The sequence below is a fragment of the Aythya fuligula genome, chromosome 2, assembly GCF_009819795.1.
Source record: "Aythya fuligula isolate bAytFul2 chromosome 2, bAytFul2.pri, whole genome shotgun sequence".
Classification (NCBI taxonomy): Eukaryota; Metazoa; Chordata; class Aves; order Anseriformes; family Anatidae; genus Aythya; species Aythya fuligula.
The window spans coordinates 38,747,230-38,771,891 of record NC_045560.1 but is presented as its reverse complement, the minus strand read 5'-3'; the positions used below and the strand labels follow the sequence as shown (position 1 = coordinate 38,771,891).

Below are 24,662 nucleotides of genomic sequence, written 5' to 3'. Positions count from 1 at the left end.
CAAGTCTGCTCATGACATCAAGGTGTGCAGTGCAGTTGACATGCTGGAGGAAAGAGGTGCCATCCAGAGGGACCTTGAAAGGCTTGAGAGGTGGACTTATGCAAACCTCATGAGGTTGAACAAGGCCAACTGCAAGATCCTGCATCTGGGTTAGGGCAATCCTAAGCACAAATACAGGCTGGGCAGAGAAGGGATGGAAAGAAAACCTGACGAAAAGAACTGTGGGTGCTGGTTGATGAGAAGCTCAACATGAGCTGACAATGTACATTTGCAGTCCAGAAAGCCAACTTGATCTTTGGCTGCATCAAAAGCAGCGTGGCCAACAGAGCGAGGAAGATGATTCTCCCACTCTATTCTGCTCCCACAGATCTATTTTGATCCCACCTGGAGTGCTGTGTTCAGCTCTGGGGCCCCCAGCAAAAGAAGGACATGGAAGCTTTAAAACTAGTCCAGAGGAAGGCCACAAAGATGATCAAGGGGCTGGAGCATCTGTCCTTTGAAGACAGGCTGAAGGAGTTGGGGATGTTCAGCCTGGAGAAGAGAAGGCTCTGGGGAAACCTTATAGCAGCCTTCCAATACTTAAAGGGGGCCTACAGGACAGCTGGGGAGGGACTCTTTGTCAGGGCATGTAGTGATGGGACTACAGTTAAAGGCTTTAAACTAAAAGAAGGTAGGTTTAGATTGGATATAAGGAGGAAATTTTTAACTGTGAGAGTGGTGGGGCACTGGAACAGGCTTCCTGGAGAACATGCAGATACCCCATCCCTGGATTTGCTCAAGGTCAGGTTGGATGGGGCTTTGAGCAACCTGATTTGGAAGGAGGTGTCCCTGCCCATGGCAGAGAGGTTGAAACTAGATGATCTTTATAGTCCCTTCCAACCCAAATAATTCTATGACTCTATTTACCCCCTAAAGCAGACTTGTTGAGTCACTACAGCTACCACACAGGGCCATCCTCAACACTACACTCTCTTGCATGCTAGCCTACAGAGAAAGCTAAGCCAGAAGGACTGGGTAATAACAGCACAAGATCTAGTCATGCCTGGTAGAGAGCATTGATTACAAACAGCTATTTTGTATCTGTGGCTCCCAATTAACTAAAATGAAAGAAAAGCAACATAACTGAACTCATGCTGGCAACCCAGCTACAAGGTATGTTGTGAGGTGTCAGTGTCAGTGTGTACAGGCAGTAATCACATGGGGCAGGCACAATATAAGATGGTTGAATTTAATTGAGAATTGTAGCAAATAATTAGAAGTGTCTATGCATCAATATCTGCTGAGCTCTAATTGGCAACAACTTAAGCTGCTGCATACAAATAATCAATACTGTAAGGACTAACACCGCAGAAACTTGAAGCAAGTAAGTCGTTCCACAGTTATTGTGGCTATATTATCAGGGTTGCACTGACTAGTCTGGTTTGGGTCCTCTTGCTGCTCCCTTCCAGTAGTGTAATCTCAGAAAAACATAATTTCTCCAACAATGATATGGCCCTTTATACAGCTGATTTCACTCCTTTGCCTGTATTAGAGAATGTAATCCCATACATTAAAGAGTAGAAATCTAGCAAAATCCCAAAATACAGAATCTATACAAAATACAAAATGTAGCAAAATACAGAGAGTAGAGCTAAGAAAAGTCTATCTAAACATAATATACAGAAGCACAATTGTAGATTTCAACTTCAGGTTTTGAAAATATTCTAAAAGCTTTGAAAATATTCTAAAGCATATGAAGAACTTAAAAATTGACACAAATTAAATATGTTATTTTAAATAACTGTAACTGATGTGTGGATACTGAAATAACGTCCCTTAGGAAAAAATCTCTTTCCTGGGAAGGTTCTAAAAGCCACCGATTCTTGGCCTTTTTGTTCCCACTCTTCTGCCCTTTGTTACATGATTAATTTCACATTCATTGTTAGAAAGGGTCATATCACAATTTATTTCAAGTAACTTTGTACAAAACAGTACCAGCCTCACTTTTAGGCAACTACATTACCTTTGTTAGCCAACAAAGGCAAATGAGCCTGTTCTTTAATTGACAGATACACTTAAACTTGCTTCTCCTTTACAACATACTTTATGTTCAAGGCTATTAAGTTAAGAGAAAAAAAAAAAAAAAAAGAAAACCCTAATAAAACATCATCGCAAAAGATCCATTATTAGTAACTGAGACATGGTGCCAAAATATGTGCTTAAAGTGTATCAAACAGTATAAATCTCTATATGAGTTCAATAATAATTCTACTAGTGAAATACCAAATACAATATAAACATTTTACAGTTGCAAACACACACTTCTAGCTAAGGAAGTCTCATTGTTACTCAAGAATAGTTCACCACTCTGTGCCCAGTTCTGTGATGTAACTTAGGATCAGGTGAATAAGCTTAATCGGTAAGATGAATGACTTATCATTGAGCTACAACAGTAACAATTAGCAAATGTTAGCAATTGTTAACAATTTCTACAAAAGGCTTGCTATGTAAAGAGAAGTCATTTGATAACTTTCATTAAAGAGATTTGAGAGACTATGAGATTTGAAAGAGAAATGCAAATCTTAAAGTGAAAACCAGATAAATATATTATTCTGATCTGTAGGTAAGGACATGATAAACAGCTTCTCATTTCTATTTTATCTGTTAAAGATTATTCTAATCAGGACCTTTTGAAGAAATGTTACAGAATTAAGTTTCAGCCAGAGTATATATAATGCTCCAAGATCTTCCAAATCAGTTATACTTCTGAGATATTTGTTGATAGCAAAATATTTTTTCCTGGTGGAGGTAAAGACAAGAAACTGTTGTCTGTAAATATTTTCATTACCCGATAGTCGTGAGAACAGAAACAATGCCTTTTGATTCCTGTAGGTAACAGCTCTCAGCAAATTCTCTGGCAAACTTGGGTAATTAATTTCTGCCCTCAGGGAAGAAGAGAAAAAATAAATATACCTCATAGTCAAAGAGGGAGCATCCTAGAATTAAGCATTATGAAACTTGTCTGGTTCTCAATTAGCATTACCTGGATATAGATCTATGACTTTGAAAACATATTAAAACATCAGTTAACATAATTAAGAGGGAAAAAGGGAAAAAGAACTCTTTTCAAAGGGAAAAAGAACACCTGTGTAATCAACTCCCTTTAGAAAAGTCAGTAGCAATTGGTATCCAGCTTCACTAGGCTACTTTTTATCTCTATCTATCTATCTATCTATCTATCTATCTATCTATCTATCTATCTTTTGTCTATATCTGGGAAGTGTTCACTTACCAGAAGAAATAAACATGAATTTATGCATTTGTAGATGATGTACTTTACAACTATCTGTAAAGCACATTATGTCACTTACAAGACGTTCAGAAACTCAGTCTTCCCTGAGTTTTGTGCTTGCACTTTATAGAGCAGGTAAGTCACTCCATAAATATAGATTCATGTTGTACTATTACTTAGATTTTCCTTTTATGACAGACACTTAATATACCGAAATTTTAACTATGTTATGTGGTATTTAATTTAAGCAACTTAGAAAATAGTTGCATTATCTAACTAATTAATTACTAATACAATTTATTCTACAAAACAGTTGTTTTTTTTCTTTCTTCCCCAGTTAGAAAGTAAACCAAAACTTTCTTATTTGTTTTGGACTACTGCATCAGGAAGTGGAAAAAGGTATGTTTGAAGACTGTCTCTCAGAGTATCCCCAAACACCTGAAAGCAGGAATGCTTCCCTCAAGATCAAGTGGTCATGATGCTGCAACAAGGGTGGGACAAACCTTCTCTCAGCTGTGGCTGAGAGAATAATTCAGAGGGCCTTTCCCTTTTTGCTAGGAAACAAAGGTAGGGAGGCCTATCTCCCCCTTCACCATTATCTTTTTATCTTTAAAGAGTATTTGAACTTCATTTATGGCCAGAACATATTCATTTATTGGCTCTTTCATCCAATAAAATAAACAATGTTATGTAGTAGGGAAAGGGAATATGTTATGAATGACTATAGGCCATAACCTATATTCATAACCTAAAGGTCCAGTATGGGTTTTCTTTAAGGGCTATGTTTCAGTTTCAAGAATATTTTTTCTGATTCAGCTAAAAAACTTTTGGGCTCTAAATGAAAATACAAAAAAAATGACAGTGGCTTTATTAGATGCTACTTATACTTTATATTTCTACAAAACCACACCTGACAGACTTGACTATAGAACAGACTTACACTTTATAGAAAAATCACAAGTTTATCATATTCTAAGTGCTCATTGTTGTAATTAAAACAGTAGAATTGATCAAAGGATAAGAAAAATGGAGTATCTTGTGTGTGTCTTGAGTGTATATTGAAACTGATAGTTCATGTGATTTTATTAACACACAAAATAACAGCAGTCACAATCCCAGAACTGTACCTTGTAACATAGGAAATATAAACAGGCACCCAAATAGTAAAATAAAAAAAACAAAACAAAAAACCTTTTAACACAGAAGTTTGTGTATGTTATGCCTGCTAATCTAAGTAGAAGCAAACAGTTTGAGGTTAGTAAGGAAAAAAAAAAAAAGTAGACAAGAAATTATATCCTTTATCAATGGGATAAATTTTTTAATGAAAACAACCATGTGCACTGAGGGGTTTCCCACTGCAGCAGTCCCTGGTCACTACTGACAGCTCCTTATTTCAGATCTACAGCCAGGAAACAAGGAGCTGCAGGTGTGCACAGGAAATCACACTAGCTCTTTATTATAAAGTTTTATACTCGAATCTACAAAAGATATCTCATATTTCAATTTATAATGGTCAAAATCTGTTGCAAAGATCCCTCCAACATCAGTGAATCCAAGATTTTAGCCCATATCTCTACTGTTTCCATGTTTTGTTGGGCTAAAAACAGGCTGCATAGCCAGGCCCAAAGAGTTGTGGTGAATGGAGTTAAATCCAGCTGGAGGCCGGTCACTAGTGGAGCCCCCCAGGGCTCAGTACGAGGGCCAGTTCTCTTTAAAATCTTTATCAATGATCTGGATGAAGGGATTAAGTAACTCAGTAAGTTTGCAGATGACACCAAGTTAGGTACATGTGTCAATCTGCTCAAGGGTAGGAAGGCTCTGCAGAACGATCTAGATAGGCTGGACCAATGGGCTGAGGCCAAGTGTATGAAATTCAACAAGGCCAAGTGCCGGGTCCTGCACTTGGGGCACAACAACTCCAAGCAGCGCTTCAGGCTGGGAGATGAGTGATTAGAAAGCTGCCTGCCAGAGAAGGACCTGGGAGTGATGGTTGATAGTCAGCTGAATATGAGCCAGCAGTGTGCTCAGGTGACCAACAGCATCCTAGCTTGTATGTGGCCAGCAGGACAAGTGATTGTCCCCCTGTATTCGGCTCTGGCGAGGCTCCACCTTGAGTACTGTTTTCAGTTTTGGGCCCCTCACTACAAGAAGGATATCGAGGTGCTTGAGTGAGTCCAGAGAAGGGCAACAAAGCTGATGAGGGGTCTGGAGAATAAGTCTTATGAGGAGTGGCTGAGGGAGCTGGGATTGTTCAGTCTGGAGAAGAGGAGGCTCAGGGACAACCTTATCACTTTCTATATGACAGGAGTACTCATACTTCCAACCCCACTTTTCTTAACTTTTCAAATAGAAAGCCCTACAACCTTGAAGATGTCATACAGCTGCACGTTCTAGGACTGTGTAAACACAGCTGCATCATGTATGCCCAGATAGCACAGTTGTACAATAGTAAAAAATAGGGCATGTGTCCTTGCTTTTCATGAACCTATGCTGACTGAGCCTGATTACCTGGTTGTCCCACATATGCTGCATGATTCCATTCAAGATGACATGTTCCATTACCTTTCCTGGCATCGAGGTCAGGCTGACACACCTGCAGTTCTCTGGGTCCTCCTTACAACCCTTCTTATAGATGGGCATCACATGACTAGCAAGTCTCTAGTCATCTGAGACCTTTCTGGATGACCATGACTGCTGATAGGTGATGGAAAGCGGCCCAGCAATCACATCTGTCAATTCCCTCAGCACCCTTGCATGGATCCCATTTGGCCCCATGGACTTGTGACAGTCCAGGTGGAACAATAGGTCTCTAACTGTTTCCACCTGATATCTTTGCATCTATCTCATTTCTTTATCAAAAACATCTAATCAATGTTTATAAATACATGAAGTGTGTGAGAAAAAGAGATATAGCCAACCTCTTTTCAATGGTTCTTGGGGACAGGACAAGGGACAATGGCCAAAAAATGGAGCACAGGAAGTTCCAATCCAATATGTGAAAGGAAATCCAATATACAAAAGAAAATCCAATATGTGACTTCTTCACAGTGAGGGTGACGGAGCACTGGAACAGGTTGCCCAGGGAGGTCGTGTAGTCTCCTTCTCTGGAGATATTCAAGACCTGTCTGGAGGCCTACCTGTGCAATTTGCTCTAGGGAATCAGCTTTAGCAGGAGGGTTGGAGCCGATGATTTCTTGAGGTCCCTTCCAACCCCTATAATTCTGTGATTCTGTGATTTATTATGGACCAAATAATAATGATAATAATAATAACAATAATAACAACAAACCACTGGATTTGCAGATATGTTAGATGAAGTCATAATACTCTTCTAGGCTTTGGGAATTTTACCTTTGATTTTATCATCTATGCCATCACCAAGAGAAAGTTTGAACTTGGACACTGAGCAGTCAGAAAAGAAAAATAAAGATGAAAATAGAAGGCCCATGTATGCTCTGTTGTTTCATAAAGCTTACAGACTCAAGATACATTAATTTCTTCAATTGAAAGCATCTGATCAATTTTGAAATGCCTGCCTCAAATTTACCCTTTGTGGACATATTGACTAGTATTTTTCTTGGACTTTGGTCTAGAGAAAACCATCTCTTTCCCTAGAACCTTATGAAAAGTTTTTAAACAGTCAGGAAACATGCAATGAGACAGATGTTTTAGGCTTTTGAAACCCAAGGAGCTTTCCAAACTAAATGTGTACTCCCTCTGGTAGCAGCGTTTTTAGATACAAGCTTAACCTTTGTCAAGTCTACTGAAAATGAATTTAATTTGAAAAGTGACATCCTATGGAATTCTTTTGTAAGGCTGACTAATACTCTTTGTAAATAAATTGGCTGTTGTATTTCTAATTGAATATAAGCTTAGAAGCTATTGTACAAATAATTACATTTTGTAGAGCTTTAACTCATGTAACTAGACAAAGTCATAACAAGATATTGACCGTTGTACTCACTGAAAATGAAGCTTTCATGGTGCAATAAATATTCAACGAACTTAGTAGTTTCAGGATGAAGAGGTGCTCAATCAAGGGATTAAAAAAAAAAAAACAAACACCAAAAACACAACACACAAAAAAACAAACAACAAACCTAAGATCTAAGTACAATATCACTAATAACAACAAAAACACAGCTGAACGCACAGAAGTGCCAAAAAAATGACAATTAAGTTTTAATTATTTGACAAAACTCAACTCTAAATTGACTGTGAGAAGGCTGCAAATATCATTGCTTATAGTAAGAAAGTAAATTTGTATATTCTTGTGATAAAATTGATGTGCCTTTGGGAATACTGGCAAAATTCCTCCATGGGAAACATTTCATCCATTTCATCTCTAGTCATCAACAATATTTGGTCTACATGTATTAAATAATTAATATTTTCATTTAAGAAAGCCACAGGTGCAAGGAGAGAGACTTTATTCAAGAGGAGCCTTTAATTCAGCCCAATGAAAATACTATAACATGTTCATGGATTATAATACCCTTTCCAAAGTTTCTCTGGTTGATCACTCCAGGAGACATTCATAGCTTGTAACTGATAAAGAAATATTTTTTCTTTACAATGAAAAAAATGAAAGATTTACAATGCTTGTAATACTAGCATTTTGTAAAAAACATTGTCAGAAAGACACCTTTTAAAAAATACTTGTTTAGTGAAGCAAGAACAGGCTGAAATACTGTAGCTTTGCCACCTAATGCAAAATGCTATGTAAACACTGCACAAAGCACAGTGTACCTGAATTACCAACAGCTGCACACAATTCAAGCTCCAGATTCTTCACAAAACTTCATCACGTGCTTGCATTAAACATTAACATTACTAGATGATGAAATCCCAACTTATTTTGACTGCAAAATAAAGTTTTGCTCTTTTTCTGCAGCTTTGTTTGTCTAGACAATCTCCTGGGGACCAGTCTAGACACAGTACCAGAGTCAGAACCTCAGATATTTCTTAAGGTGCAAAATATAGATAGTTCATGTGAATTAGTTACTTACATTTTTCCTTCAAAATGTGGATAAAAACTCTCTTTCCAAAGAAGTTATTTCATGTCTACAGCTACAGAGCATTCTGGTGAAATATGAAAGAAGAGATGGGACCAGGATGGGTGGAGACAAGTCTTTTTGAGCGGAGCTCCAAGACAGTCTCCAAATGGTTAGTTGGTGCTCTGCATAACCCTAGAGGTTAATGCCGGACTTTTCCTCCATTTGTCATGTGCAACGGGAACTTGATTGATGAGCTTGCCCTGTTTGGTGGGCTGTCCAAGGCTGGCTTGGCAGGCTTTGGATGGCTTGTCACTATAACCTCAACCTGTGTTATTACTTTGCTGCAGACTATGTCTCTGGGGCACTCAACTGATATTCTGTAGATGAATAAACAATCCAGAGAGTTAGACAGATCTTTTGTTCATGATGTTGAGGAACTCTCCAATACATCTTTGCCACAGTCTCCTAGTATAACACAAATATAAATATTTCCTTTACAGTAGAGATGTGTTTATTCCAAGATCTGACTCTATTACACATAAGGTCCTGTTTTAAGATCTAACTAAACAGATTTGCAAAGAACATATTTCCCTTAATATTTTATATTTCTCTAAATATTTTTGCTTACTGTTGCATAGAATCTCCAGTGTAAAAGGTAAGTGCACCTGCATTCCTGTAGAACATAAGTTGCTCAGTCTCATTTATCAAGTAGATAAATGTAGAAAAGAAACACACTGGATACTCTTTTCCGTGGCAAGCATGCACAGATCTTCTCTACAGTAACTCGTCAGACGGCTATATTTAGATACATGGGAGATTTATATCTTTCTTGCTTTTGCAAGCCAGCGGTTTTTTCTTCTTCCACACTTCATTGAAAAGATCAAATGGGGATGTCTGCAATATCCACTTTTGTGACAGTCAGTTAATATGCAAAAAGTACTGTATATATCTAAATATTTTAATGGAACTATTTTATTTTTATTTTTTATTTTTTATTTTTAACCAGCAAAGGGTATTGATATAGCTCTGATGCCATTGATTTATTTGCAGTGAAGACAAATGACTTTATTCTTAATTATCCTTGTTCACCAAGAAAAAAAGTTTGTAATAAACTAAAATAATTTTTTTTTTTTTTTTTTTTTTTTTGTCATCTCATATAATGTTCACTTAATTTTTAAGTTATAGGTAAAACATGCAAGGCTAAAAATATAAGTAATTTAAGAAATAAAATTAAACTCTATCACTGGAAATAAATAAATAATTTGTAAATCATCTACTTTTCGAAGAGTCTCAGCATTGAGAGTCTCAGCATTGAGAACATTGCTGTTCCTTAGGCATAGTGAATGCTAGTCATTTTCTAGGCTATCAAACACCTTGCAGCTAAGTGTGGAATTAGAAATGTTAGTGTTCTTAGTTCACTCAGTGAAAAGAGCATGTTCATATATGCCCTCTTTGCTTCTCTGTGCTCCATCAATCTGTACCCATCTGTTAGAGCTTTTCTTATCTCATATTTAGAATTTAATACCCTTTTGAGCAGCCTTTCTATTCTGTGTTAATTGAGCAATGGAGACGAGAGGGTCCTGACCCATAACTAGGATCCCAGATGCTGTTCCAATAAAATTAACGGTTCTGACACTTTTTTTATGTTGTCAGCTGAAGTGTTAGGAACCTGCTTTGCAGTTTTATATGTTCAGAGTCCAATTTTTGCAGAAAAAGGTTAGAGCTACTACAGGTGATATGTTCCTCTTTCTTTTAAGAAATTATTACCCTCCTCCTTAAGACAATATGAATCACACTAAAATGAAACATTTGTTATCAAAATATGAAAAAAAATACCCCCCCAAAACAAACAAACAAAAAACTTAAAGAACATCAGGTTTTAAGCTGCCAGCAAAATTGTGGATCTACATGTATGCAGTGTGCCATAGTCTAATTATGTAATTCTTATCATAGTTGGTAAATTAATTTCACCTCTGCCCTGATGTTCTCATCTGTTCAGTTCTCACCACCAAAGAAACTCAAGCTAGAGTCTTTCGACACTTCATTTATATGACAATTTCTTGTTCCTGACAGTGAGTTTAATATACTCACTTGTGAAACAGAATCTGTAAATAGACTCTCCTGGATGCAATGACAGAGGTAGTCTATACCTTAAAATCTCTGTAAAACAAAGAGATACTTATTTGCAACAAGAAGATCACATATTTTATAAAAACAGTGAAGAGTGCTACACTCTGTGCTACTACTGCCTGTTAGCTAGTAGTCTGCAGTAAGAGTTATCTCTGCTTCTCAAAGCTAACTAATACAATTGTCAACCCTGCCTCACTTCTGCCACTCCAGCAATCATGGCAATTTTCAGCAATTTCTATCCATTTAAATGCAGCCTCCCAACTTTACAAAACAGGGGCAGATGCCTCAGCACATAAATGTTTCCTTGAGTAAATCTAATTACAAATGAAAGGATTAATTCAGAGTTGCAAAAACACCATGCTAGTTTTCATATGGCTACCCAGCATAATCACATGGGATGATATGAGAGTAAGAGGTCAATTCAGGTCATTACAGACTGTTACAGTGTATGTGACCTCCATTTCTCCTTGTCTTCTACACTAATAGCATCCATGTTAGTTAGGTAACAGCTAAGTATGCTAACACTCACCACAATCCTATCCTTGCTTGCTTCATAGATTCCACAATATAATCTAAATCTTTTCTTCTGCATTCTTACCTAAGAAGCCATTCCATTGCTTTCTTTGGAACAATGCTGCCCTAACCAGGCAGTCATATAATAAACACTACACTAAATTAACACACTGATTCTATTAACGCAATGTTTCTATTGTTTTACATATCAACTAGTGTTACACAGAAATCCTTCATTTACTCTTGCCTTCTCTTAATATTCTAATCCTTGAATAACCTAAGTAACAATAATTTCAATATGATTTTTTCTACGTATCATTTGAATGAAGCAAGTTGAGATCCAAATACAGTGAGCTTTTGTGAGGGGGTACAACAGGGGGTACCTCACTCCAAGGGTATATCTTAACATCATAACAAAACAAGAAAGCTAGCGTGTCGATGGGAAAGCACTCCATGTGTTTAAAGTGACAGTTCTGAGACTAAAACACCCATATCTACAGACCTGAGAAGTCATTTTGAAGGGTGTGATATAATCCTATGCGTTGGCATTTTTATCTATAGTTATCTTACATCTGACAATGAAAAATGATTTGGTATAATTAGGTATAAGTTTTTTTACAGAATCTGGCTTGTGTAAAATTTTATAGAATGTAGAATGTCATGACCTCACAATCTTTTTTTTTTTTCTTTTTTTTTTTTTCTGAAAGTAGTTACTAGTTCACCTTAAACATTGTCAACCAAAGGTACAAAAGAAGCATGAAGGTCAGTTAAAATGGAAGAGAGTCTGGAAAGAAAAGAGTCTTGAATAATTTCTTCATTTTTATATGGAAATTATCTTCTATTCTGGTAACAAGAAAACCCTTCTTTCAACAAACTGTTGCTCTGCTGAAGGGCAGAAAAAAAGATAGATAAATAGAAAGTAGGAATATACATAAATGACATTTCTAGATTAAAAATGTAATGAATGTTTGCACTGTAGAAAGAAAAAATACAGCAGGCACTATGGGATCACTATGGAATACAATATGACATTCTAAAACGCTAGGGTTTCTACCTAAAAGATGTGGCTGATAGAGGCAGTCCAGTCAAATAAAATGCAGCTGCTGAAAAGGTTTCAAAAAATGTTGTGAAGACTTCCCATTTTTAAGTTGGATTGAGACATACTAATTTTAACAACCAGGCCATGGTCTTTGAAACCAGAGGTAGTAACTTCTGAGAAATTTTAACAAAACCTCCTACTCCAGCAATGTGTAATATACACTAATGTTTTAGCAAAACAGTACAAAGTTCTCCATGAAGTGTAGTGTAATCCCATAACAAGATGTCCAAAGGAGATGGAGGAGTCTCCATTCTTGCTAGCTTTCATGATTTGAGTGGAACTGATTTGATTAATTGCTGATGATAGTCCTACTTCAGCCAGCTGGCTGAACTAGCTAAACTCCAGGGGTTCTTTCCAGCCAAAACTCTATGATCAGAAGTACAGCATTTAAGCATAAAGAGTCTGATGTAATGACTGACTGAGCAATGTTTTTATACAGAATATTTGCAACTTTTAAGAAATTACACTATACAATATTTCTGTTACAGAAGCTGTGTGGAAAGATCATGGTGTTATTTTGCCTCTTGGGACTATTCCCTCATTGGGTGTATACTAAGCAGATTTTCCCCCTGTACATGGCACTGAAAATTTCTATTACACTTGGAGATAGCAATAGTGTAATTTCTATTACACTTGGTCCAGATGCAGTTTTTCCACTGAGATAAAAAATGCTTTGTGGAATTAATGTAGGTAATCTGCAGTTAGACGCAGCAGGGCATTTTCAACTTTGTCAAACATCACGGGCTTCATCCACACACCAGATTTTTACTTTTCACTTAAAAATTGTACAAAATTTTTGTCCTAGGTACAAAACCTTGGAATTGTATTACTGAATACATAAAAACCTCATAATCCTTTTAATAAGGTACTTTAATTCCTATCTCGTCTGGACTGAAAATCCAATGGGGTATTTCAGTCCTGGGGTATTTTGTGATTGCTAAAATGGTTCAATCAGAAGGCAAGGTTTGGTATATAAAGGAAAAGGTAGTTTAATCAAGAAACTGAACCTGTAGAAAAGAACAGCAGGGAAGAATGACAGAATAAAACTTACTAAGGCTCAAAGCAGCTGAGATTAACAAATTAATGTTAAACTTTACAGAAAGGAAATGTTTCAGTTCAGTTCAACAAGTGGTTTGCTACAACTCTGTCAAACACAGAATGTTTTGGGTTTTCAAATGCAAAATTGAATGATTTCCACAAAATTAGATTTAAGGTTATATTTAAATTTAAATTTACATTGTAAATCCTGACAAGGTATGGTATATGTAGGTCTGAAATGTGGGATGCTTGTTGATTTAAAAAAAAAAAAAAAAATTTCCTAAAATGTATGTATTACTTGTAAAGCAGGAAGAAAAGTAGGGCCACATTTTCAGATAAACCTTTATGAGACCTATATAGGTAGGTCCTCACCTGGCACAGAACGTGTTTCCACATGAATTTCCAGCATATGGTGAGGTGATTATAAGTGTGAGTATAAACCTATTTGTGGCAGTTAAATTTCTCTATGTCTATTCTAAAAGTCTGACAAACAAGTAAAAACAAACAAACAAACAAACAAGCCAAACAAAACAAAATCAACCTCTGCTCATATTGTATGAAAAATTCTACTTCTAATTATATGCAAATAGGAAAAGGCTGAATTTTCTCTTCAAAATCTAGATGAACTTTCCCTCCCTAATCCAAAAATTTCCCTCCTTATACCAAACTGTAAAACAACCAGATAAAAGAAAAAGATTTCTTACCATAAGTTTATTTGAATCATGTCACAAATCTAGTATTCTACACTGGAATTATTTTAATTATTTATGTATTTATCACAATTTAAAGAAATATTTCAAAGTTGTTTTGAAATGACTAAATACATTTATTCACTATAATTTATTCATGATTATAATTAAACTATTTTAGTTCTTAGAAGAGGAGAAAGTCATTCTCATTTCATATTTCTTTTTCAACTGTGTTAGGCTATTTTATCACTGGTAAATACTTCAATATTGTGGTACTTCCTTGTTTTTGTTTGTTTGTTTGTTTTCAAATAATATACAAGGTAATAAATGCAGTTTGTGATTATCTGTGAGATGGGTGCTTTGAAAATTGTCATGGCTTCAAAGTCTTCAAAGTCTTGCTTTATCCAATTAATATATTCATTAGTCATATATCACAATCCACAGGTTAATTATTTTATGAAAGCGTTGCAAGAAATAACCCAAATGTAGAGACGGAGTCTCTAAGACACTGATGGCCCACAATACTTCACAAGAATGGCAGCCATAAATCATTTCCTTCATATACTAACTAGAAATTAATTTTCAGCCAGATTATTTAACTCCTCCTGATATCCAAAATAGGCAAACAGATGTATGTATATATACACACAAACACACAAAAGGACCTTCAATACAATTTTCCCAGGTTATACAGAATTATAAATCATTTTAATAAATTGAAAATGTTAGCACTTATGCAAGATACAACTGTATCTTTTATTCCTTTTCTTAAAACCAGCCCTTAAAAATTAGAAAGGACAAGAGTTCCAAAGCAATAGATTGTGTGCAGATGAAAAGGAGATTAAAATCAAACATTCAGGTACAGAGATGGGAGATTGAGATGAACAACTGATCATGGCTTGTGAATGATGTCCTATGCAATTCAGTCAGCATAAAGTTTATTTTTCCCTGCAAGAATTCATAAATCTACACATGCCATTTCTAACCTGATGAATGTGTGTGTTTGGAGCAGTGAAGCTAACCCAATATTTTATTCTAGAATACAGATTTTTAGCCAAGTGTCCTAGATATAAAAAGAATAAAAACCTGAAATGAGAATGGAGGTATTCTATGGAAATGTAAATAAGTGAAGAATGACATGTTTTTAAAGCTTCTCCTAAAGTGAACATACCTGAATTTGTACAAAAGTACAAAAGTAAATATTTATTTATTTATGCTCTAATAACCCCCTCCTTAGTCTGGGTGTTATAAGTGATACTGTGGGTGGAATAACAAAAATTTGCAGATGAATTTCTGGTGGTCAGCAAGGAAATTTTGGAAGACAATTACACGAATTATACCTGACAACTTTGACTGTCTAAGGGAAGCAGCCTCCTGACTCTTGGCCTTCTCCTAATCTTCTCGCTACATTCAAGACAGGTGAGTTTCAACAGCTCATATGGCTCCCTCAGAATATAATCTGTTTCTTATAGCAACAGATCTAAAAGTCTTTTCTTATATTTGTTAGGAATTTGAAAGGGAATTGCATATAATAATTCAAAACCACAGATACACAATAAGAACCCTTATCTATACGTTAATCAGATAATTGTTAAACATATAGAAATGAGCACCAATGCATTGAAGTTAAAGGAATTACAGTGGTAGGATCAGTCAGGAACCTCAACACAGCTGAGCATCTATTCTGTCTGTCAACTGAAAATTAATCTTATTTTTACAGATGGCTGAAAATCATGCCGTGTGTCATGGTAACATCTGTTTAACCCACGAAACAAGTGAGGAGAACAACATGGAATGTAATAGCAAAGAATTTAACAAAGCTTTTTATCAGACATGTTTTTATCAGATATGAGTTAAGCTGCTGCACACAAAGTGACTGCTTTCTGAGGAGGAAAAGCTTGCTGAGGTAAAGATCTCTAGCACCTCAAGGCTGTGTCCACAATGACTATCTTCCAAATACCCCACATAGTCAGTTAAAATATCAACATAAGAGCTATGTAAGAGATATTGAAGATCTAGATTTTAACACTAGTAAATACTTCATCATGGCAGTTCATCAATAATATCCTCACCGTCCTCCCTCCCCATCTTTCTCATTTTGCCACAACATGGCAAAAAAAAAAAATAAGGAGGAAAAAGGGCTTACAATTGCAACCACTAAGAACAAAACACATATACTTTTCTGTTCTGTGTATTTTCATAGGGAGAACATTATCACTCCCATTGCCCCAATCCAAATGCAAATTAAGCACCTTATTTATTAAAATTGGCCAGAGGAAGAGATACAGAGAACCAAATGCTGCTCCCACTAAAGTCAATGTTGTGAGATCTGGGCTATGGTGCATATCTGATAACACAGCAAGGTTCAAACTACTATGTTACAGCATTACAGTTTAAAATGTTGGTTTCCAGTGTTAGCAAGATCTTGGTCTTGAATCCATGACACAAGCTTTCTGAGCTTTTTTTTTTTTTTTTTTTTTGCTTTTTTTTTTTTTTTTTTTTGCTTTTTGCTTTTTTTTCCCCTCCTCCTCAAAAATAGATGCACACATAAAAATGAATTTTCTTTTTAGTCCCAGAGTGGATTTCCCTTCTTAGAACAAACCTGTCCCTATATTTCAGCTGTTGTGTGCATTGCAGTATCCATACCCAAGGCACAACTTCTTCATGTAGACACTGATGAGACACTCCAGTAAAGAATAAAATGTATACTTTCCAAGGGGGAGACATTCCATTTAATGAAAAAGTAGAGGAATGTTATTTTTGTATTATATATTTTTTAACAATGTCAATTACAGAGCCTCCTAATGCTCCTTGAAATGAAATTTATGTAAGCTCTACTGACAGAAACTTGAGCCTCTAGCTTCAGTAATAATATAATTAAATCAAAAATTTAAAAATGAAAACCTGCCAATGAAGAATAAGGACCACACTCTACTGTCTTGCCTGCATTAATAAATCTCTTATGCATTATCCAAAATTTCAGAAAAAGTTCCAGCTGAAGCCTTCATGCAAAAGAACAGAATACTCTATGCCTTAAAATCATTACCTTTATTATACCCAGAAACACGTTTTCTCCTGTATGCATTATTTGTTTGTGATTCACTATGATCTCAAAATCTCATTTTAGTCTGCATAATAACTTATACCCTAAATGACATCCTCTCAGTATATCTCCCACACAGATGCTGTGTGAATGGTGTGGTGGAATTGTCATTTGAAGTTTTCTTAAGGTTAAAAGAAAAGTTAGTTAATATAATCATCTCTGTATCACCAGACTGGCAAAGATTATAGCACAGAGGGCCAAGACTTAAGTTCACTATATTTCATCAGCAAGAAGCTTGGATACATAGAGTAATAGGATTGAAGGAATTACTTAATATTTTGTTTCAGTTCATGTATGTGACACACAATCTTAAATAGAAATTTTATCAGTGCTGAAGTGGTCTTTGCAAAATAATGGCTTTATGCAAGGTATCTGGAATTTTCTGATCTTTTTTGTTTTAACCAGTTTCCAATACTTTTTAAACATTTAAATAATTTTAAACCGTTTCCCTTAAGAACAAAACAAGAGTCATAAATATTTAACTTCAGAAATAACCATTCTGACAGATATGGAACTGCTATCATTTTGACTTGCTGCACAATAACTGCATGAGCTTTGCAAGACTCATTGTAGTGTAATTTTTGTTATACATTTATAGCATCTAAATATTTCAGAGACTATCCATGAAGGTGGTAGAATAGCTTTCCAGACAAAAATACACAAACACACATCTGGGGCAAAAAAAAATGAAACAAAATCAGGTTGTAAGATCAACAAATAGGCAGTTTTGCCAGGTGGGAGGCTTAGTTTAAGAGTGCATAAGGCTAAGAGGTGCCCTGGCCCTTGCAATGGCGAGGTGCATTGACTGCAGGAAACATTACCAAGTCTCATGGTGAGACAAGCCATTGGGAGGCTGTTAAGGAGCAACTCCTTCCTAGGAAGCCCACTAGAAGATGTGAAATGTGGGAAAACCCAGTTAGAGCATTCTTCGCTGAGACACAAATAGGTCTTACATGAAATGGCTCTGTTCTGAATAAACTAGGTTTTGTTCTAAGAAGACAGTTGCCACCAGCCATCACCCGTGGGGAGGCAATGATGCAGCCCATCCTCATCACTAGGACTGTGATGGATGCTTTGATATAGGCTATAATTTGTGGCCTACACAAGCTGACAATATTTTTTCACAGCTACTTCCCATCAGAGAGACATTCCTTTTTATTGTTATTATTATTATTATTTCTGGATTTGTTTTTCTGTTACCAGTATTTGACCAATTTGTGCACAGTGGGCTTTCTTTGTGTATCATCCCCTACAGGTGCAGTCTTTTCTTTGAGAAGTTTGCCCTCTGTGAAGTGTTCAGCAGCAGGTTACAGACCAGGTTTATAGAGAAATAAACAACCAACTATAATAATAATAATAATAACAATAATAATAATAATATATAAACTTAAAGTAAGCTATGGGCAAACTGGTGAGATTTATTGAACATTCTTTCCTTTTTCTTCTTCCTTGCACAGCACCCTCACCTCATCTGAGGACAGACACTTTTAACATACTTGTAATTTTCCCTTCAGACGTATCTTTATTAGATATTTAATAAAGAGTTAAGAGAGAAGAAAGGGTTAAGAGAGAGGAAAGAAATTAAAGGAGATAAGAATAGTAGATAATGACATCCAAATGCACCTCATGAGCCTTTGGCCAGAGGTGTTTACATCATTCCCTCAACAAACGTTTTTCCTTCTAGGAAATTCTGTCTCACCATCAGATATTGTTTATGAAACAGTCACATATTCACTGTGTTTCTCTTACAGATAACTTATATAATCTAAATTATTCACACACTTTTAATTACATTTTTAGTATTTAAAAGCCTAAGGAAAACTAGCAGAGTTTTCTCCTCCCAGTTAATTTTATCACTGCCTTTCTTTCATCTCCTGCTTCAGTTAACACATTATAGATTTTAGGTGAAGGTAAATACAAGTAAAATTAAAAACAAACAAACAAACAAACAAACAAAACAAACAAACAAAAAACAAAACAGAAAACAGAAGGACCCAGAAGAAAAAGGGAGAAAAAGGGATGCTTAATATTTATTGATATGCCATCTGAAAAATACAGTAAAAGATCTCCACAGTAAAGTCAAATGACTCTATATAAGGCTCCCATATAAGGGATATTGTTTTCCCATTGCAATATCACAAAGGAATAAAACCGTTAGAAATAACAATAAAAAATAAACAACAAACAAGAAAAGTTCAGAATCTAAAGAGTAAATCTGGAATATTCAAAGAAAACAGAAAGAAGTGTGGGTTGGAAACTAAACACTGAATATAACTTGACAGGTCCAATACCATCTATCCATTGCCAAACACCTTGTCATCTGTGCAAAAATACCACAGTCTGCAAATCAGCTAATCAATATTTCCAAAGGGATTTTTTATCTTGAATACATTTCAGGGCCTATCTGTTTTCACTGTACAGTAAAGAGTAGTCAGCATGCTTGAGGGAATCCCTGCTAATAAATTGTTTAATTTGCAAAATACTTTGTTTTCTACTGTGCTATGCTGTCTGTTTAGCTCTTTCCTATCTAGATCCTTGATTTCCTAAACATGGAAACACTTTAAAAAATCTCATTTTTTTCCACTTTTCCCAATTTCTTTCCAATTTAACCCTCTTTTCCAGGCTGATCTGAAATTCAGAGCACCAATCTCTTCAGTCAGAGATTGCCCACATACTGTTTTTTCTTATTGAATGTTTTTGTTACCATTTAGCCACAGGATATTTGGACATTTAAAACATTTAAAATGTCCACATTCAGTAGACGTTTAAAAGAGCTAGTGACCAGCAAGAAGGAAGGAAAAAAGGAAGGGAGAAGAAGGTTCCACCCCCCATTGCTCCTCCTCCTTGCTTAAAACTGATCATTTAAAACTATGCCAAAGAAGGACTTATGCCAAAGCTCAAACACATAGTATTTAGAGATTAAAGGAGAAATATTTTTTCTTTTTGAAGTAGATAGAAATTTACTTTTCAGTTTATAAATTTAGAGAAGACTAATTAGGAATCAAATTTTCAAGATCTCGAGAAACACAAATCGCACTGAATTTATATGACCAGATACAGACTCCAACATTTTTAGTGCAAATTTCTGTCCTTTACTTGTTTGATAGTTAACTTTAAAGAAATACTTACATTCAGTGTACAACCTGCTAACAAAAAATTATCGGATTTAAGCAATCCCTTGTCTCTAAAAACAGCATTAAATAATTGTATACGGTTAAACAAAGCCAAGAAACATCAAATGGTTTATATACATATATTTTTATATATTTTTTATATAATACATATATTTTTGTATACTTACACACACATCTGCATGAAAGAATAACTTACCTATGTCCCAGGTAAGGGGGTTATTCTGTTCCATCTCCCTTTTCCCAATGACATACCAAATGCAAGCCATCCAGTGAGCAAGCAAGGCAAACATGGACATGAGAAGTGTGAGAACAATTGTGCTGTGCTGGGAGTAACGATCCAACTTCTGAAGGAGACGCAAGAGGCGGAGCAACCGCACTGTCTTTAGGAGGTGGACAAGAGAAACCTAGGAGAACAAATAGAGAAAACAACTTGTCAGCTCTTGACATCTGTCACAATACTCTCTTGCTGCAATGAAACTCCATCCTCTAAAGCTGTTTGGACTTTTACTTTTGTTGTGTACATATTTATTTTAGTTACTTTAGTACTTAATACTAGATTTAAACCGTACAATGAAATCCTGAGATATCTTTCCTTTTGAATTTTTTCAAAATGTTAAAATTTTATTTTTATAAAAAAAAAAAAAATTTTTTATAAAAAATTGTTTGCACAATACCAGGTCTTTCCCTGCTCTAGAAAAGAAACTAAATTATCAGACTGGTTCAAGGTTCATTTGACTCCTGTGTGAAAAAAAAAACAAAATAAACATCTTCAAACAATGATCTTCAGTTTCTGCTATCAGACAAACAAACAGTAAGCATAACTCCACTTAAATATACATGACATGAAATCAGCTTAATAATTAAACCTGGAAGAGGCAACAACACAAAGCAGATATTTTGCAGAGTAAGGAAGCAAAAGAGGTGAATGAAGACTCAGATGTTTTGTTCAGATTTAAACTTGTGTTCAGGGGCCTGTGTTCCTTTTACTGCACTGTACTAACTCAGAGTCCAAAAGACTCTGTCAGACAGAGTCCATTAAAACTTCTAATACTAGTTTAAAAATTCCTTACCTAAAAAACTATTGCCTTTCAAATGTATGTTTCAAAAGCAAAAAAAATATTCTCAGAGCTCTAGGTGTACGAGGATTGGTCCCAGAGAAAATGCAGAAATACACAAAGTGAGAAGCCCCTGAACCATCCCATCCTATCCAGAGTATCCTCCAACCTATATCCACACCAGAGTTTGTGCACCTCCCAGCTTTTCATGGAATATTCTTGGCTCATGTTTCTTGGCTTTAGCAAACAATATGCAGATTAGAATGTAACACAATTTTTATTTTTTCAAAAACTAAATATGCAAAATTTCGTTAATAGCAAACATTCTTTCCTTCATTAATGAGACATTAGGATTAAAGTTTACTAGATACTTGGCAAATACAGGATACATACAACTACAGACTGAAAAAAAAAGTGTCAAACTTGACATATCTTCTCATAGCATTCCCAAAGCAATATAATGAGCTCTCTGAAAAGGAAGTCTCAAAGCATTGTTGGATCAACATCTTTTGTTTATGATAATCCAGAATAACCTATAGTTAAACCTTTCTGCTTCTATTACCAACGCTAATAACCTGAAAACTTCATTTCAGAGGTGTGCATTTTTTAACAACTGGGTGTAAGTTGGCTGATAAGATTTGTAACATGGAGTATTTTAAATTTATTCATGAAGGTTTAATGAACCATTGATTTTATTCCAATCCCAGAAATTAAGAGATTAGGTGGGAAAACTATAAGGAAAAATAAATAAGTAATTCTCTCCTGACCTTCATGCACTATTCACTACATGCTCATATATATATATATTTTTTTTTTCACAAGAGTCTTTATATTTTTTCTTATAGACATAGTAGGGAAAAACAAACAAACAAACAAATAAACAACAACAACAACAAAAACAGAAACAGAAACATGACACATTTAAATTACTTTGAATTTTACAGCTGTGAGGATTTGACATGAGAGCACACAAGCTATTACAGGGTCCTCTCTTCTTGCAATTTTTTTGTCTATTAATATAAGTACGTGAAATTAGTTATGTCTGTGTCCTTAAGCACAAGAATATTTGCAGTTTGGGGCAGAAGGCCCTAAAATAGTTGACGGAATTGCCTTGTTTGCATTAAAATAATTATATTACAAATAAAATACAATTATTCTAATTGAATATCATGTTCATCATAACAAACTACTCTTTTTCTCTGGCAACACATTTCCCAGTCTTTTTTTTTTTCCGTCTCCATTTTTTATCTCACTCATAAGCTTGTTTGAGCTAAACATGGCTCTATTTGTTTTGCTCTTAACAGAAATGGTCCCTGTTCATGACTGACAGTTGCAGTGTTGCAGTAATATCTAAACATAAATATAGATGACATATATGTGCTGTGTTCATCACTATGAGCTCTTATCTTTATATGATTGCTTATGTTCCTCCACAGCACAAACAAATAATGACAGATAAGGTGAAATCAGTCTTTTAATCGGTTTCTCATAAATAAGAAATATCAAAAGTACTGTTACTGTAAGTGCACCCAGTTATTATCTGTGACTAAATCATTACCATTGTTATTGTTACAAAGTACTGCTGAGTATATAAATAGAAAATCAGATTTTTATTTTTTTTTAAGTGGATACATTTCATTTTAAGGCTAATGACTGCTTCATTCTAAAATAATTTGCTCATAAATTTGAACACAGTTGTAATTAATCATAAATAATTGCAATGAATTTCCTCATTAGTTACACCAAACATTCTTCTGTTGTGTCTAATCTGTCATTGAAAGACCTCAAATGCCATCAGGCAGCTTTCTGTTCTTTGTCATAAATTTGGAAAGACAAAATGGGGAGTCAGCACTCATACTTGTGTCTGTGTAGATTTTGCTCTGCCCACAGATATAAAGCCAACTAAATTTTCCATTTGGTTAATCATTTTAGACTATCTGGGTTAACCTTTTTCTGTCAAAGTGACAGAGTCAGAATTTTGTCTAAAACCAAAACTCATTCATAGCATTCTGTGATATTGAGAAGTACTGAGAAATAAAGTTGCTACAAAAGTAGTGAAGAAATTCTCTGCTTGGAAGCATCATGTCCTATGACAAAAAGGAAATAACAAGGAAACGTGATACATTTTAAATTTTAGTGGCAGCGATTTTTAATTCTTTTTGTCTGCTTGATTAACTGGCTTTTCTCCAAAAGTGACTTTCTTTACTGGCTCTATACCACCAATAGTTACTCAGAGTTGAGCAAATTAAATCATGATGACTAGTGCTTAACAGCCTGGTTTTTGCTTCGGCAGCATTTCACAGAACATTTCCATGGATGAAGGGATCCCTTAAATCAGATGAATACCAGGATGAGAGAAGCTAGGGTCTCAGCAGGCACTGAGGTTAGGAAGAAACATGCCTGAGGTCTCAGATCTCTGAATGTTTACCCATTAGTGATAATGCAGAATGCTTGTAAGGTGTAAAGGCAGTAGGACCAATTCCTATGGTTTCACTGTTTTCTTTTGAAATATCTCCACAGATAGCAAGAGACTCCACAGCTTTTCCACACACTCTAACTACACAAATCTCCAACCAGAGGATGATATATATGTGCCATACATACATTTGTATGTATGGCACTATACCTAGCTTGCAGAATTTAGAGCATCCCTAAAGAGTTGGCCTTTGTGCTGGGGCCTGAACAGCAAAGGAGTGAGATGCTCCCTGATGCCCCTTCTCACCGTTCTGTTGAGGCAACATCTGAGAGTCGATGGAGTGAAAATCTGAGAACAGACATGAGGAAATAGCTTATTAACTCAATAAAGTCTGAAAACAGTGGAATGTGATTCACACCTCCCCCCGTTCTGGAAACAGTTGATAGTCATTGCAATCTTGAGGATTATATTAACTGTTGCCTTGTCTTACCACTATGGAAAATACAATGTAGTAAGGCACTGTGTTCCCTTTGAGGAATCATATAGAGAACAAAAGAATTAAGTCTGCAAGGGTGAATACAGGGTACAGACTACATTCTGGATTTCATCTCAATTGCCAGAGGGAAGAAAGGGTTGGCCCTTGACTATTGTGTATTGGTCATTACTATACAGCAGCTAGCTACTGAAATTGGGCCAGAGCAAATGAAAGAAACAGACTATACGCTGGAAAACTTTTAATGAGACATTTAACTCTTGGGGCATATAGAGAGCTATGCCTGTCAGTCAATGCTTATTTCTAGATCAACATGCCTATATATTGTTTATTACTTGAGGAGTTAAGTATTGAGGACTGAATGACTGAATGTATCCTTAATCATCTCATGAAGGATCTACAATTAATCAGTGTTTCTGGATATTCTTAGTCACCATATTAGTGATCTTGTTAGGGGAAAAAAGTTAAAAGAAATAACAAACAGCAGATATGTGCTAATCATATTATAGTAACATTTGTAATATTGAGACTTTTTAAACTGTAAAAATAATTATTAGATAATGTTTTATTTTCAATAAGTTATTATAGAAAGAATATCAGTTCCTGAACAACAACAAAGAAGAAAAATATCAGACATGGTTCATCCAATGAAAAAATCATAACAGAAGCTAAACCAACATATTTATAGTGGCTATTCAGTTTTAATATAAAGGACAAACTGAGA

At 35.4% G+C, this 24,662-nt stretch overlaps 1 protein-coding gene across 1 annotated transcript in view; it reads right to left on the bottom strand.

The window, feature by feature from the left end:
* The window catches only part of KCNH8 (potassium voltage-gated channel subfamily H member 8), a 184,494-nt gene that overhangs the window by 45,798 nt on the left and 114,034 nt on the right, over nucleotides 1-24,662 (bottom strand). Inside the window, exon 7 of the mRNA XM_032183258.1 lies at nucleotides 20,171-20,378. Within this exon, the coding sequence (XP_032039149.1) occupies nucleotides 20,171-20,378 (208 nt within the window). The remainder of the gene's footprint in view (nucleotides 1-20,170; nucleotides 20,379-24,662) is intronic.